This window comes from Procambarus clarkii, chromosome 42 (genome assembly GCF_040958095.1).
Source record: "Procambarus clarkii isolate CNS0578487 chromosome 42, FALCON_Pclarkii_2.0, whole genome shotgun sequence".
NCBI lineage: Eukaryota > Metazoa > Arthropoda > Malacostraca > Decapoda > Cambaridae > Procambarus > Procambarus clarkii.
In genome coordinates this window covers 1819702-1836604 of record NC_091191.1, presented here as the reverse complement: position 1 = coordinate 1836604, position 16903 = coordinate 1819702, and the positions used below count along the sequence as shown (strand labels likewise).

Below are 16903 nucleotides of genomic sequence, written 5' to 3'. Positions count from 1 at the left end.
CCAATCTTGAAGAAGGGAAATAGATCACTTGCATCAAACTACTGGTCAATTAACTTAATGGCTATTGTGGGAAAATTACTTAAAAAATGATAAATTATTAAATTAAATTAAAATTTAATTTAATTAAATAAATTAAATTAAATTATAAATTATTATCAATTATTATTGGTTATAAATATATTATAATTCGTATACATACATCTTGAAAAGCATAGATTAATGAAGGAGTCACAATTTAGCTTTACTAAATACTGCTTGTACAGTATTTGACAAATTTGCTTTCTTTGCTTTGTGGCATTTTGAGGCAGTTAGTAGTAGAAAGGAGTAATTCATTGTACCTTAATTTTAGCAAAGTTTCAGTGGGGAGCCCCTACGGCTCCCTGGAGCTATCGAGCTAATATATGACACCTTAGATCTTATTATTCATCAAATCATAATAATTATTAAATATTTATCTAATTGTTTTTAAACATTTCAGGATGTCAAATTGGAACTGTGGTGACACTGTCAATAAGTGGATGGCTCACACAAACAGAGTGGGGATGGCCATCAGTCTTTATTATATTTGGACTGTATGGACTAGTGTGGGGATTCTTTTGGTTCATGTATGCCTATGACTCTCCAGATCTCCATCCCACAATCACCACTTCCGAAAAGCTCTATATTAAGCATGGTACTGGAGATCACAGAAAAAATGAGGTGAGGCTGTCTGCTGAGCAACAGGGGCCCGTCAGCTGATACCCAAGTCTGAGCCTTATGGGCCATCCCAGACTTATTTACACACACCAGGCTCTAGATGACTTATTTCCCCCTCCATGGCAAGTTACTTTACAAATGGTCTAAGGAAGGGAGACAGTAGAAAATCTTGCTCGATCCACCACTGACATCCCTCACTATTAGATAAAATAATGTATTATTAATGCAGTACTGTACACTCACCGGAATGGCCTTTGCAAAGTTGAGGTGGACTGCCAGGGGTGTTAAGTCATTTTGGCTTGTGGGGGTGGCTGTGCTCTTTCCTTAGTTTTGCTTCTTTCTTTTCTTTTTCTTTTTTCCATTAGTTCTATGTTTCCTTTTTGTTGGGCACTAGTACTTATGGATTCTGTTTGTTAGTGCCTTGGCTTTCCAATGGTAGGATGTGATTTGGCTTGGGATTGCTAATAGTCATGGTTTTCTTAAGTTCCTGGTTTCTGGTCTCTGTGGTTGTATCAGTAGGCCCTGTCTGCTGGCAGCATTCTGTCTGTTTTTGGCATGGTCATTTCAGCCTTTGTGTCTTGTTTTTCTCCTTGGGGTTCCCTTCCTTGGGTTGCTTTCCTACCTGTGGCAGGTGATGGCCACCATGTTGATTTGCATTTTCCCATGGTTTGTGCAGTTCTCCTGGGATTTGTAATTGTTGCTGCACTACTTACTGTTCTGGCTATAAGAGCTGGTTTACACAGGTTTCTCCATCACCTTCACTCTGGAACTTCATTTCCAGGCTCTTTTGCATTTCTTTGGGTGGCCGAATCATTGCTGCCAGGGCATGCGTGGCTTTTAGTCTCTGGCCGTATTTCCTAATGTTAACACTTCTTTCTTTCAGCTCCATAGGTTGGTCCAGTCCTGTCTTCTGAGGATGTAATGGCTAGTTAGTAGAGCAATGCAGTAATTGGGTTTCCTTGATTTTCAAATGATTGTTTTCAAGGTTTTCTGAGTGTATAGATATGTTATTTGTCTTATAGTGAGAAATCACTTGGTGGAGGAATAAATTGCATTTTCCACTCTCTCTCTTCTCTAACTGCATAACAACACCATTTGCCAAGTTACTTGCCATGGTCGGGAAATAGATCAACTACAGCCTGGAGTGTGTAGTGCCTCATGAAGCAATTAAGGGACTGGCTCAGATGCAAGCATTTCATTACATTCACTGCCTTGTTTTATTTATACTGTAGTTTCTAAGATTCAAGACTGTAAAATGCTATAATATTTTTTATGTTTATATAACAGTAATTTATATATAGATACTGAATGACTATAAAATATATATTATATATTAATTATAGGAGTTGATGGTTTCATAACATGGTTTTCAGTGCTTTTCTTTTGTATATAAAATTTATTTAATTCATTTATTTTGAATGATCAACTATATATATCTGTGTGCAGAAATAGTTATCACATGTACAATATGACAATCTCGATACCTCTTGAGAAACTCAACTTTATCTTTTTATTCTAACAACCATCTTGTGCTACTCGTTGACTAAATATTCATATTCAGTTCGCCCATAGGATTCTAAACACTAATGTTACATTCACATGTATATATTGCTTTGTAAAATTAAATGTTTTTATACTTATAGTATCCTGTCACAGTAGCTTACATAAGTAGGCTCCTTAGCTTAAGAAAGATTGAAAATTAGGGTGACACTGTCATAGATGCTCATGTCATAACTCAAAGCCATGTTCCTCAATGTGTAGGAGGTAGGTAATGGACCAATGATCACCATATCATCAGGGGCCTCCCAGAAACTGTTAGTACCATTCTTGCATGCTGTACCAGACACATTCAACGAACATTTTTGCATATCATAGAGCAAATTTGGGCCACTTTCAGGAATTGTTAATAACTATCTCTGTCTTGCATGCCCTGTTTTGTCTTTTTTTTTCACCCCAGATGGGGAGGTTCAGAAAATCTTTGCTTTTGCAAGTATTCTAATGTCACCTGTTGAGTAATTAATGTATGGGTTACACGGTGAGATCATACAAAATAATTTGTGGTGTTGACACGGTTAACCCTTACACTGCTCAGGGGTCCTGGGGACATTTACACCCCTGTGCGCAAGAAAAAAAAAATTCAAAATTTTTTTTTCGTCTTCTAAACATGTTAATTTGTGTCCCCTGAGTACGGGAAAAATAAAAAAAAAATCGTAGGTGACATATTTTGGGCGCAATTGACCGAGGAAGTCTGGCAAAAAGTGGGCGTTGACAGAGCGGTCGTCAGACCCGGTCAGCGTCACCCGTGCTGACAGGTGGGAGTTGCCACAAAGATATTACCTAATTGTTTCAATGTCTCCGATTGATTTTTTCTTAGTTTTTTTGCAGTAATATTATTCAATAGTGTGTATTGTAATATATTTATATAATAAAAGTGGTGAATAATTGCTATACTCAAAAGTATGATGAGCATATTAGTGATTCAATTATTATGTTTATAAAACAATAAACAAATAGTTTTGCTTCTATTACACTCTATACACAGGTTATATATAAGTATCTGCATGTTTTGGTCACCATAACGAACAACTAAGTTGGTATTGAGAGTCGGAAAGCAACGAGGAGTTACCGCCACACACCAGCCAGCCACTCGCTGCCACTCCCTCAACACAGGCACTAAACTTTCTTCCCCATCAATACCATTTGTGGTGTTATTACACTATATACAGACGTTATATATAAGTGTTTATATATTTTGTTCACCACAACTGTACAGCTAAGCTGATATAGTTAGTTCAGGCACTAAGAGTCGTCGCTATACACAGATGGCGGCTGGCGGCTCCCTCCCTCATTCAAGGTCACACGCACTAAACTTTCTCCCCCAACAATACTGTTTGCAGTGTTATTTCCCTATATACACATATTATATATAAGTATCTACATGTTTATGCACCGGAACTGTACACCTAAGCTTGTAGAGCACCCAAAGAGCATAGTGGCCACCCTCTAAACAGCTAGACAAATCGTGCAGACGACGTCACCTCCGTCACCCATATGGCTCCTCCCAGCATAATCCTTTTGCTGTTATTACTCTAATACACACATTATATATAAGTATCTACATTTGTGTTCACCATAGAGAACCACTGAGCTGGTATGGTGAATGCCAACAATAACAGGTAGCCACACAGTCAGTAAACGATGCTGTCTCCCTCCATCTCTCAGCATCACTCCTCCCACAGCGCTAATTATTACAACAATCCTGCTATTATCACAACCCTGGTTATTTATATCATAGTCATGGGTCATCTGTAATATTTTCATCGCTAAATAATAACAATTATATATTTATTTTGACATTTTTCGGCGATGCTGTGGTCACAAGCTGAACAGCAATGCTGTTCGCTCATGCTGCGTGTGCCAGCCTTGGTTGCTCCTACAGTACTGTGCCTCTCACACCTGAGAATATTGCCCACGATTTTTTAAAAAAATGGCGTCTGTTTACAAGAGCCCTGAGGAAGCTACTGTGAACCCCGTGTAGCTGCGGGCATTTGAATCGGGCCTGGCACCCTATGGCGTATATATACGCCATGCGCACGGTGGGACATGTTACTCAGTGCGTATATATACGCCATGCGCAGCTTAAGGGTTAATGGAGATTGGCTGATTGAAATGGGTGAGGTCAGGATATAGTTGATATATTCAAAATCATTTCTACTGTGCAAGTGTAGTGAAGACTGTAACAAGCTAGGAAGAGACAGGACATGGATTCAAAAGGTGGTATAATGAGATGCAAGAGGTTAAAGAACTACAAAAATAATACCCAACTTGTGCAATATTGCAATAGAAAATTTTGTATGTTTCCCAAATAAGAATCCAGAGATGATTATTGCTCTTTGGCATCCTTACCTGTCGACTACCTGCTGAAGATTCCAGGAATCAAATGTCCTTCAGTGTTATCACTACATACTTGTTATTCATTACCATTATTGTTATTTGAACAAATCCACAAGGGCCTCAATGAGGCTTCAAACCTATGTGCTGAATGTTCCCAGATGCGCTCTAGTCAACTATACCACCACATACACATCTGCTCCAACCCTCATCGAGGCCCTTGTTGATTTGTTCATTTAATATATCACGTTATTCTGATTTCTGTGTGTATTATTGTTTATCACTATTTAATATCCATCAGTGCTATCACATTAATATACATTAGTGTTATCACAGTTTGGCTTTTAGTAATGAAGGAGAAGCATATTTGTCATTCTTAATATTTTGGTCAATACTATACTGTACTTGGATGTTCAGCAATATGTCACACTATTATAATTTTATTTTATTGCATGCTTTTCATTTACTATAACAAGAGGCTGGATGTGCCATGGAAATCCATTTTGACATCGACCCCATTCTTGGTGGTGATAGCAGCTCACGTTGGTCAAAACTGGGGTTTCTACTGCATACTGACAGAGCTGCCCACGTACCTCAAAAATATCCAACATTTTGATATGAAGCAGGTGTGTGTGTATATTAATGTACTGGTGTGTGACCCTTTTTTTCTAAGTTATTATACCTTCTATCTTGAGATTATCTTGAGATGATTTCAGGGCTTAGCGTCCCTGCGGCCCGGTCCTTGACCAGGACTCCTTTTTGTTACACATCCCCAGGAAGCAGCTTGTAGCAGCTGTTTAACTCCCAGGTACCTATTTACTACTAGGTGAACAGGAGCATTAGGGTGAAAGAAACTGCCCATTTCTTTCCGTCTCCGTCGGGGAGCGAACCCGGAACCTCAGGACTACGAATCCCGAGCGCTGTCCACTCAGCCGTCAGGCCCCTACATTTCTGTGTGTATTATTGTTATCACTATTTAATACCCATCAGTGCTATCACATTAATATACATTAGTGTTATCACAGTTTAGCATCTAGTTATTTAGCATTTAGTTATCACAGTTATTAGTGCTATCACAAAAAAATGTTCAGGTGAACATTTTTGAAACTTTAGTTTTTCAAAGTGTTGGGCTTTTCAAGCCCAACACTTTTCAAAGCCTAACAGTGTTCCACACTGAACACTGGCAGCACCCCAGTGTTTACACAGTACAGTAATGTAATACTGTATTATTCAATGTGTAAAGCAAATACTGTAGTGCTTTAATATAGTATTGCCAGGGTGATTGCTGTGGGACATTACCAGTATGCTCATTTTTATATGGGGCTATTAAGAAGAGTAAATATTGTAAGTACAGTAACTATATGTAAATAATACAAATGCCCATTTAGAGTTGCTAATGGTATGTGGAGTAATGAGTAAAATGTGAGAAATGCAGAATAAATGTGTTGGATGCCCTAAAACATTTTGGAAAAATGCAATTTGTCATTTTAATTTTGCCTATTTTGAGTGCCTGACTCGTAATATGTTCACAGTATCATTTTCTGTCTTCCAATATTGGGAGAAGAAAAATCTTTCTTCAGGTATTATTCAAAAGTGTGTAATTCTGTTACCTACTCCGTGCTAACATCTTCAAGTAGAAACTGTAAAGGATGCAGCCAATCTCCAAACTTGATGTATGCAAAATCTTTAAATGGGTCACAGAAAACAAACTTGATTTTCAATAAAACACGTTTCAGCTTCTCCATAATGGAACAAAAAATAAAAACTAGAACCATCTACAAAATACTGTATAGTCAAACCACACTATAAAAGACAAAAATGAATGTAAAATAATCTGAAAGTAATCATATCAGTAAACTTTATTGCTAAAGAACACTGTAGTGTCACATCTATAAGAAAAATGATAGGCTCAATAACAACCACCTTTTAAAAAAAGGATATGCCAAACCATTGATGATATTTTCAAGACGACAGTACTATCTAGGGATAGAATATTGTTTCACAATAACTTTCCCATTGAGAGCTGGAGGAGTTGCTGACATGGAGAATGTGCAGAGAACATTTACAGCTTGAAGCCATTAAAAAGAAACTCTTAAATTATTTGGACCACTTAAAATAATTCAAATTTTCTCCCTGGAGTGCAGGCAAGAGAGAGAAATCATAAGGTACAGCTGCAAAATACTGTAATAAGATAAGTTGGCTCCAAATCTGCATATTTAAATCATTCCCAATGAGACCAAAAGCATGGCAGAATGTGAAAAAAATAGCTTCACTGAAAAGTATGAGAGCATTAAGTATTTTTAAGAGACAATTCTCTAAATAATAAGGACCCAGAGCTTTTCAACTAACTAACCTCTTTTGGCATTCTTGAGGAAACTTGATAAACACCTCCACAGTATACTTGAATCAACTGGTCTGTGATTCCTACATCAGTTTTCTTGCAGTGGCATCCAACAGCTCGGTCAGCCTGACTGACTGGTCAGAGACTGGGTTGAAATAACATTGATACTAAAAAGCACTTCAAAGTAACCACACAGTCACTAATAAGTAAGCCTCTCTTTCTGTTTCATGCATCCAGCTCTCCAGATTTGCAGTTTACATATGTAATTTTAATATTACAGAATATACTGTATATATATATATATATAATCTAAGGATAAAAGTTTTAACCAAACTGTTGAATGATGTATATTGTTTCTTCAGAATGGCATATTGTCAGCAATGCCATACTTGGTAATGTGGCTCTTTAGCTTGGTATATTCCACCTACATGGACCATCTCCTTGAAAAAGGGATTCTCTCTACCAAGCAAATTCGACAACTTTCTACAGTTATTGGTAAGACTTTGCATGGGTTCATGTATATCTTAGTGAAGCACTCCTAGATTGCTCAGAACCCAACCAACACTAGTTCACTAATACAGTATACAGCAAAATAAAAGTCTAATATGCACAGTATGTATCCAAGTATACATGCTTTGAATGTGGTGATTATATCAGTTTTTTCCATCTGTCTACTGGTGTAATTTTGACTTATCTAATGCTTCTAGTCTCCTCATAGCTTTTTGTTTTAAGTCTGGAAGCATTTTAATAGCATATCTTTGCAAACTTTTTAGTTTATTGGTGTGGTTTTTAAGACAGTGGCAACATACAACAGCTGCATATTCTAACACAATTAAAAATAGAGAAAATTGGAAAATGTCATGGGTCTTCAATTATTTAATTGTTTTGCATTTGGAAATTTAATGTGTGTCAATCTGTGTATTACTAGTACTGGAGTCTCATGCACCACTTGTCATATGAAGAATAGTAAAAATACTGAAGAATAATTATTTTCTCTTTCAGCAACTTACATTCCCATGATATTGTTGCTACTTATTCCCTGGGCTGGTTGTGATGGTCATCTGGCTGTTGTATTAATTTGTATTGCTGTTGGAACCACTGGAGCTTCATTCTGTGGAATGCACTGTGCATTCCAGGTGAGTTAGTTAATGTTTTTTCTGGTGGGAGCCCCTACGGCTCCCCGGAGCTATCCATGGCTGATATGGATACCCTAACTATTTTGCATCAGTCGATGTGGGTGGAGTTCTAGGCCTACCAGGGACCACGAGCCAGAACCTGGCCCCCTCTCAGAGAGGCACGGGGAGCAATGGCCCATAGAATTGCACATGTGATTTGGAGCATTCTATATCTGCCATCGACCGGGACAGGCACCCAGAAAGGTAAGCGCCACAAAACAAACCCCTATTCTGGTTAACAACAAAAATCGACAAACGAGTGGACAGAACTCCCCCAGGAAAATGAACTAACAAACATGACGTCACACGAGCCGCGCCGCATGTCTGTGCAACTCCCCCCTCCCCGGGAGGGGGAAGGGGGAGCCCCAGACCCCTGCGCCGGCGATCCCCGCCTCAGTTCCTTGGCTGATGGGATAATGCACGGTCGTGTGGCTCCAGCTCCGGTCTTGTCTCAGTACTGTGACTTGTTTGCAGTGCTGCTCTTACGGTGGTCGTGTGAGCTGGGAGTAGTATTCTCAGGTACTCGGGCTGCATGTGCTTAGGGTCACCTTCCCTGAGTGCCCTGTAAGTACCGCCCTTGGGGCTTGGGGTTGCCTTCCACAAGTCACCTTGGGTCTACCTCTGTTGGCTTTTTGCTGCTTGGCGTTTAGCCGCCCCGAGTGTTTGGGGGTTTTACTCCCTTGTTTACCTTGGGGTAAGTGGTAGTTATAGCACTGGTGGGGCGCAGGGTACTGTGTAGCTAGTTTTCACCTATGACAGCGGCCGGCTCTGTTCCCTCTGGGTACGTTGTCCACTTGTGTGGTTTTTCTTTTATATTTGTTTTTGCCTGGTAGGGGGGTCTGCCTTGTGTTCCCCCCCCCCCCTTATATTAGGTTCGTTTGTGTGGTGGCACCCCCTGCTTCGCCCTCACAGGTGGACACGTCCCGTGGGTTCAGCTTTAGCAGTTTGCTTGGTAGTTTGGGGCGCCGGTTAACAGTGCCCTGCCTGGGATAACCCTTAGCAGACCTAGTCTAGGGGCCCTGGGAAACCCCCCGGGGGCTCTCGGGTCCAATAGTGGAGACCCTTGCGTCCCCTCTTGCTTTGTGCGAGTTGAGGGTTGCTCTGTCCCTTTGTCTCAGGGTGACTCTCCTTGATTTTTGTCTCCGTCATGCTGCCTGTTGGGTCGGTGACACATTCGACCCTGAGTCCTGCGAGCTTTGTTGCTTGTTCGTGACTCCATTCACCCAGTCTGCTGATGAATTCCCGTGGGTGCAGGCAGCTTGCACGTTGCAAGGTAGGTTGTTGCAACGTGCTCGGGTTTGTCGCTTCCCCGGACGCCCCGATGCTGCCCCGCTTTGTGTAGGGACCTAGACTTGGGGGTTTTGGTTGTTTCGGCCTTGGTTCCTTCCACTCCTTCCTTGTTTTATCCCCTCCTGCTTCCGGCCCCTATGCGTCTGCAGGCTTCGGGGTCGGGGCGGGGTTAGAGGTTCTGAGACTTGGGCAGTTTCGGGGGTTGCCCCGTCTGGGGTAGCTGCGGAGGCATTCGAGTCTGTTCCTCCGGCCGATGCTCCGGGGTCTGACCAGTGGGCCCCTTCTCTTCCAGCTCTCTCGGCTGCCCCGGCTTTTTCTTGTGGGGCCGGGGCTTTGGAGGTCGACTCGGCCCCGGGGCCTGGTGTAGAGGCTCCTGAGGTTGGGGAGGAGCGGCCTTGGGGGCCTGGGGCTCCATTGTGCCCCGCCTGGATTTCTGTCCTTCTGAGCGGGGCTTACTGTTGCGAGGAGTGGGGTTTTCTTTCCCCCCTCTTCGTACGATTTGGGCTTGGGTTCTGCTCCTCCCCAGGTTCGGTTCCGTGTCCCTGTGGTTTTTCGGTTCCGTCTTCCAGAGGTTTTTAGCTACCCGCATCTCTTCGCCTGCGGTGCAGTTGGCCTATGCGGCTTACCTCCTGCGTGTCCCGGAGTTTGCCTCCATACTGGTTCCTTGTAGCCGTTTGGGCTCCTTGTAGCCGTTTGCGCTCCCTTGTCGCCGGTTGGGCTGCTTGTCTCCGGTTGGGCTGCTTGTCGCCGGTTGGGCTCCTTGTCGCCGGTTGGGCTCCTTGTCGCCGGTTGGGCTCCTTGTCGCCGGTTGGGCTGCTTGTCGCCGGTTGGGCTGCTTGTCGCCGGTTGGGCTCCTTGTCGCGGGTTGGGCTCCTTGTCGCGGGTTGGGCTCCTTGTCACCGGTTGGGCTGCTTGTCGCCGGTTGGGCTACTTGTCGCCGGTTGGGCTACTTCTCGCCGGTTGGGCTACTTCTCGCCTTGTTGGGCTATTTCTCGCCTTGTTGGGCTACTTCTCGCCTTGTTGAGCCACTTCTCGCCTTGTTGGGCTACTTCTCGCATTGTTGGGCTACTTCTCGCATTGTTAGGCTACTTCTCGCCTTGTTGGGCTCCTTCTAGCCTTGTTGGGCTACTTTTCTTTCACGTCTTGCGCATGCGCCGTGGGAGTTTGTTTTGGTTCCGGGCGGTGTGCACACGTGTTGTTCTGCATCCATTTCTCTCGGGGGGCTTCGCCTCTCGCTCTTTTCTTAATCCTATCCGTGCCCCGTTGCTTTGGGGGTGTTCTGGAGTGCTGCTGTGGGGAAGTCACGAGGTTTTTCCCTGCATTCTAGGGTGGGGAGCCTCCTTCACTGCTCCCCTCCTCCTCTCCAGCATGGGCGCCCTGGCCGTCTCCGGCGGCTACGGACTCATAGGCTTGCGTCATGGCCCTTCAGCGCTTATGTTCTGCAGGTGAGTTGGTGCGGTTTGGCGTCTCCTTCGTCCTGACACTGTTTTTGTTTTTGGGAAGTAGGATTGGGTGTACATACATACTTGAGAACGTGGACCGTACCACCCGAGGTGCCTACTGCAGGGCTATTAGCCCATACAGGGCAGCTCTTGTTCTCTCCACCTGATTCCTTCCTCGGTTCACGGGTGTCTGCGGGTGGCCTCTTGGTCCTTCTGAGACGGCTCCTGCCTGTACTCCTCCTGCCCCTCTCCTATGCTTGTCTAACCTTGCTTGAGTTCGGGGCCCCGCCTCCACCTTGTTCCACGGTGCAACGGTGGGGGTACCTGTTCGGTGGTACATTTTCCTGTGTCGAGGGTGTTTTGTGCTCGCCTCCTTGTGCTTGCAGGATTGGGTTCTGGCTCTTTGGTTCTGCCTCTCCCCTGTCGTTCGCCTGTCGAGCGGATTCTGTGCTTCATGGGCGCTCTCGTTTCTGCTCTTGGGGCTGTGTATGGGGACAGTCCAAGTTGGGCTGCCTCATGTGTTTCTTCAATTGCCTGTTCCACTGTACACGTTTCTTCTACCGTCCCTGTGGCTCAGTTGGGTGCTCGGTTTCCGCCTGTGTCCCCTTGTTTGCCACTCGTGTACGATTTATCTATCTTCTCTGTCGCTTCCTCGGGGAGTGTGGTGACGTTTTGATGCGGTTTTGGTACTGCAACTGTGTGTCGGGGATGGTTGTGGCATTTTGTTCGGCCCTTTCGTGCTCCTTCTGGGGCCCTCCTTCCTTGCCGGTCTTGCTGTGCCGGGCCTGGTTTTTCCATGTTCCTTGGATTCTCTGTCCTGTCCTTGTTGTCCTCGCCTCGTTGTGCTGGCTGGGGATGAGCTTGGGGTCTTCGTCTCGCCCCTCGCCTATCCTCCAGTTTCGGGTCAACCTAGTGGGCTCCCTTCCTTAGTGTTTTTCACGGCTGCCCTGGGGTTTTTCTTGACGCTGGGGCTTTGGGGGGTCAGCTCGGCCCCAGGGCCTGCAGGGTGGGTTCCCGGGGCTGGGGGGGGCTAACGTGAGGGGCCTCAGGGCCCGTTGGTCCCCGCCGGGGTATTTCTACCCCTCTGGGCGGGGCTTGCAGTTTTGGGGTGTGGGGTTTTTTCCGTTCCCCCTTTCTGCGAGTGCTTTTCTACGGTCTTCGCCCCTTTTTTCCAGGACGGGCCTTCTCCGTCATGTCCCCCTCTTCTTGGGGTTTCTGCATGACTTTTGGTCTCGGGTGCGACGGGGTTTTTGTGCCTTCATCCTTTGTGTTTGCTTCTTTTTGTTCTCGAAGGTTCGGGATGGTTTTGCTCCTTCCCATTTTCTGGTACATCTGTCGTCATTCGGTTGAGCTTCCCTCCGGTCCTTTCTAGGGCTTGTGGGTCCTATTCCAGGCAGCTTCTGGGTGTTTGGCCTTGTTCTTTTGTTCATATTTCTTCTCTTAGCGCTGTCTCGGTGCTACTCATTTTCCTGGGGGCGATTTTGCTCCTCTTAATGAGTCTTTTCGCTCCTGCCCTTCTGCAGGATGTTGGTGCGGGGCGGCTCCTTATGCGGGTTCCTTCCCTGTCGGCTGCACTTGTGGCGGTGGACTTGCACACTTGTGGCGTTTTGGTTTTGGTCCTGCATTTTCTTTTCCCTCCTGGGGCTGTCATAGGGTTGGCTTGTGGAGGATGTAGAGGCACTTGGGGCCGTTCCTGGGTCTGGCACCTTGGTTTCTGCTGCTAGCTTTCGGTGTCGATGTTCCTTCTGCGCCATTTCGCAGGCTGTCGTGCGTTGTTTCACCTCCGGCCTGCTCTTGCACTGCCTGTGCCGTTCTGGTCTTTGGACCGGGTGCTCTCCTGTTTTTCTTCTCCTTGGTTGTTGTGGCTCCTTCGGTTCAGGTTGCTTTGCCTCGGCTCTCTTTTTATGTTGGCGTTGGCCTCTGGGGGTCGTGTGGCAGAGCTTCATGCTCTTCTCAGGCGCAGTGGTTTTTGGCTTCTGTGGTCGTGGTCATAGGTCTCTTCGTCTGCAGCCGTTCTCCCTTTTCTGGCAAATGCTGTGCCTGCTGCTTTCCGGAGGGGTCCTTGGGTTGTCTCGACTTCGTGTTGAGGTGTGGTTCACCGACCGCCTCCCAGGTATGTCCCTCGTTTTCTTAGGTAGTCTTTGGTGAAGTAGCTCCGGGGAGCCGTAGGGGCTCCCCCTAGAAAACCAGCGTTGAATGTAATGAAACGCCATTTTCTGGGTGAGTCCCGGAGGCTCCCCGGCACCCTCCCGCCCTCCGGTTGGCGTTTTTTTCGCGGTTTTGATATCTAGCCTCAGAACTGGGGCGGGGATTACCGGCGTGGGGGTCTGGGGCTCCCCCTTCCCTCTCCCGGGGAGGGGGGAGTTGCACAGACATGCGACGCGGCTCGTGTGACGTCATGTTTGTTAGTTCATTTTCCTGGGGGAGTTCTGTCCACTCGTTTGTCGATTTTTGTTGTTAACCAGAATAGGGGTTTGTTTTGTGGCGCTTACCTTTCTGGGTGCCTGTCCCAGTCGATGGCAGATATAGAATGCTCCAAATCACATGTGCAATTCTATGGGCCATTGCTCCCCGTGCCTCTTTGAGGGGGGGCCAGGTTCTGGCTCGTGGTCCCTGGTAGGCCTAGAACTCCACCCACATCGACTGATGCAAAATAGTTAGGGTATCCATATCAGCCATGGATAGCTCCGGGGAGCCTCCGGGACTCACCCAGAAAATGGCGTTTCATTACATTCAACGCTGGTTTTTTATTAAAGTTAAATAATGTACAGTATTTTGAAATATAAATAAATGAAGGCAGAGTCTTAATGTACATATCCTCAAAAAAGTGGAGTGATACACAAGCATATAAGAATTGGACAGAATTGCAGCAAGCCTCTTGGCCCATGCTAGGTAGGTCCCATTTTCACATACACTTCACCTATCTTACCAATCTATTCTTGTAACCTCTTGGTCTCTAAAATGCTAGCTGGTAACCTAATCCTCTCATCCACACCCTTATTCCTAAATCGTTATGTCCCTATATCCATCCTGAAACAAAATTTCTCCAGTAAGATGAGGATGAGGTAGGAAGTGTAATGGTGGAAGTTGGGAGTATTGAGGTGGATGTGTTTAGGTTATGTGGTGAAACACATTTGTGGTACCGAGGGAGGGGTGTATTGGCATGGTTTAAGAGAACAGGAAGTATTTGAGAGTCGAGAGAGTGTGTGGGGAAGTGGGTGAAGGGAGATGTGGATGGTTAAAGGGTGTATGGAAATGGGTCAGGTGTAAGGAGTGGGGAATAGGGGTGGGAAAGTGTGTGTGTGTATGGAAACTGAGGCAGAGAGGGATGTATGAAAGTGGAATAGGGTATGTGGGATTGAGGAAGGGCGAGTGTGGGTAGGGAGATGTTTGTTGGAGTTCGAGTGATTGAGCAGTGTGTGAGAACAGGAGAGTTGTGTAGGAATATTGAGAGGTGTGTGGGAGTGGACAGGGGGTTTTGTAACTAAATTTCAAAGGGACTGGGTGATAGGTGTATGATAGTGGGTGACAGTTGTATAGATATTAGGGGGTGAAGGTGGGAGAGAGGTTTTGCAAGAGTGGAAAATGGAAAAGGGTGTTTTGTGAGATGGAGGGCAGTACGTGTGTGAACCTGGCTTCTTGTGGTTTGAGTGGGTTTCAGAGACCTGGTACAATTCCCTAAGCCTTGGTAACCTCTGTGGTATAATTAGAGAGCTACTGAGTAGCCCACAAAAAAAAAAGTTTCATTACATTCAGTGCTCGATATTTAGGTCCCTGAAACATAAAATTTATTATAATGATGAATGAAAAAATTGCTTGAGGAAATTCACTTTGCACGTAGTTTTCTTGGAATGTAACCAACATGCAGATTGAAGAACCACAATAATACACTTAGCCACTTCCATTCATCAAGTCTCCCAGAGCACTCTCATATCTTCAGTGTTGCATTAATCTACTACTAATATATATATATTCCACAACTGAATTTGTCTTTTCCTAGGAGCTGGCACCTAACTTCTCAGGGACACTGACCGGCATATCGAACACCTTGGCTACGATTCCTGGGTTCCTAGCCCCTGCTGTGACAGGAGCCATCATCAACAACCAGGTACACCTTGTGTGACTTCTTTAGGTTGTATTTCAGCCCAAGGCACTTACAGTACTTGCCCTTATCTGTAAGAAAAAGGAGAATCTTCTGTAGTGACGACAGGATCAATATACAGTAATATAATGGAACGTGAACCAGCACTTTTATTTTTACGAATATTATTTACCTGTTGATCAGTAATAATGAGTTTCATTTTTGGAGACCCCTCCCCATCCCCTTAGTGACAACAGATGGGTCTCGGATGGTCAAGTGGTTATTATTGTTTAATGGCAGTGCTTTTTTTTTTTAATATAGTCCAGAGATAATAAATCTAAGGAAAATGCATCAAAATATCAATATATAAACTAAATTAATTTTTTTTATATTTAATTTTTAGCAAACTCTGAATCAGTGGAAGAAAGTGTTCCAGTTGGTGTCTCTTGTGTATCTAGTTCTGTGCTCCCTCTATCTCATCTTCCTCTCAGTGGAGGTTCAGCCATGGAATGAAGGCAACACTGATAAACGGTAAGATCCCTTAATTGTACATTTATTCAACATTAAAATTCATTAATACTTTTATATATAAACATTTATCTTCAAGCTTTTTCCACCTGTTCCATAATCAAGCTTAAAAAAATATATATTGCCAATTGTGATACCAATAGTAAACTATTATCTTCTAGGTATGCTACCATGACAATAATTGCCTCGTGTGGCACTAACAAAACTTTTTTCCATGGAGTCGACAGGAGCCGACCCCTGTCGGCTCCCTGAAGCTATCTGAACTGATATGTTATATTAGTTTGGGGTCATCAGTCACAGAGTCCTTTGTCTATCGGGAACCATGAGCCAAAACCTGGCCCCCCTCAGAAAGGCACGGAGCAGTGGCCTAGGAGCACTTTACATTTAATGTCATAATTGCCATTGACCAGGGCAGGATCCAGAAAGGTAGGCGAATCAAAACAGACCACTGTCTGGTTACCCTGTGTAAGCTACATCCTAAAAGATCAAAATATCTCCCCTAGAAAGAAACCAACCAAGCGACACGTCATGCAACTAGCACTCCCGCTCGTTAGCACTAACCCCCCACCCCCCACAGGGGAGAGAGAGGGGGGAGCTGGCAGCCCACCACTCCAGTTCTTGAACAGATTAGCAGTCGGACTTGACACCTCTGGCCTCATATTCCTGTTCTGGAGTTGTGCTGTGTGTGTGGTGTGGTGGTCAGGTGTCTTAGTGTACAGGAGCTGCATGTGCCCGGATAGCCTCAGAACTCCATGTGACTGATGACCCCAAACTAATAAAGCACATATCAGTTTGGTTAGCTTCAGGGAGCCTCTGGGGCTACCCATAGAAAAGGGCATTTCATTACATTTAGAGCTGGCCTTTTACAAATATTTGTTTCTGTCTGAATGTATACTACTGTACAGTACTTAAATGAGACCCATTTAAAATGCATACTGTATTTCCTCATTTTGTCTGGCCATTTTACCATTAGTCAAACTTTTACCACTGCAATGCCAATTAATCTTTTTAACTCATTTGTTCATTTTGCTCTAAATCTCTTACTGTAATAAAAAGTTCCCAACACAAAGTTGCTTCTCTGGCAATATGCATTAATTAAAGCAAAAACACTAAAGGAAGCAAAGAAATTATAAATGCAATGCATGTGGGAAAGTGTTGAAAATTAAAGTACAGTATTTTTCTGATCTTTAAAGTGACTTACTGTATTTGAGTGCCATCATCTCCAGTGGCTTTGATGGAAGCAGGAAGCCTGCAGCTTGTCCCCCCCCCACCCCATTATTGCTAAGGATATTTTCCAGTGACTGCTAGGGGGGCCTAGATTTGCTTTAACATGCAATTTATTTCTTCTTTGGTAATATCTTTCATGTGTGGCTTTTGACATGCCTGAGGCCTACCATCACTTATCTGAGCACTGTTTTTTTATAGATTTTCAAAGGAGTGTAATAGAGCTATTTTGTTT

General features: G+C 44.4%; 1 protein-coding gene across 4 annotated transcripts in view; it reads left to right on the top strand.

Moving 5' to 3' along the window:
• LOC123770339 (sialin) overlaps nt 1–16903 on the top strand; it is a 32909-nt gene that overhangs the window by 9543 nt on the left and 6463 nt on the right. For all 4 annotated transcript variants that reach the window (XM_045762139.2, XM_069339804.1, XM_045762137.2 and 1 more), the window contains exons 7-12: nt 479–699; nt 5064–5213; nt 7291–7423; nt 7931–8064; nt 14836–14943; nt 15320–15447. In XM_045762139.2, the coding sequence (XP_045618095.1) occupies nt 479–699; nt 5064–5213; nt 7291–7423; nt 7931–8064; nt 14836–14943; nt 15320–15447 (874 nt within the window). The remainder of the gene's footprint in view (nt 1–478; nt 700–5063; nt 5214–7290; nt 7424–7930; nt 8065–14835; nt 14944–15319; nt 15448–16903) is intronic.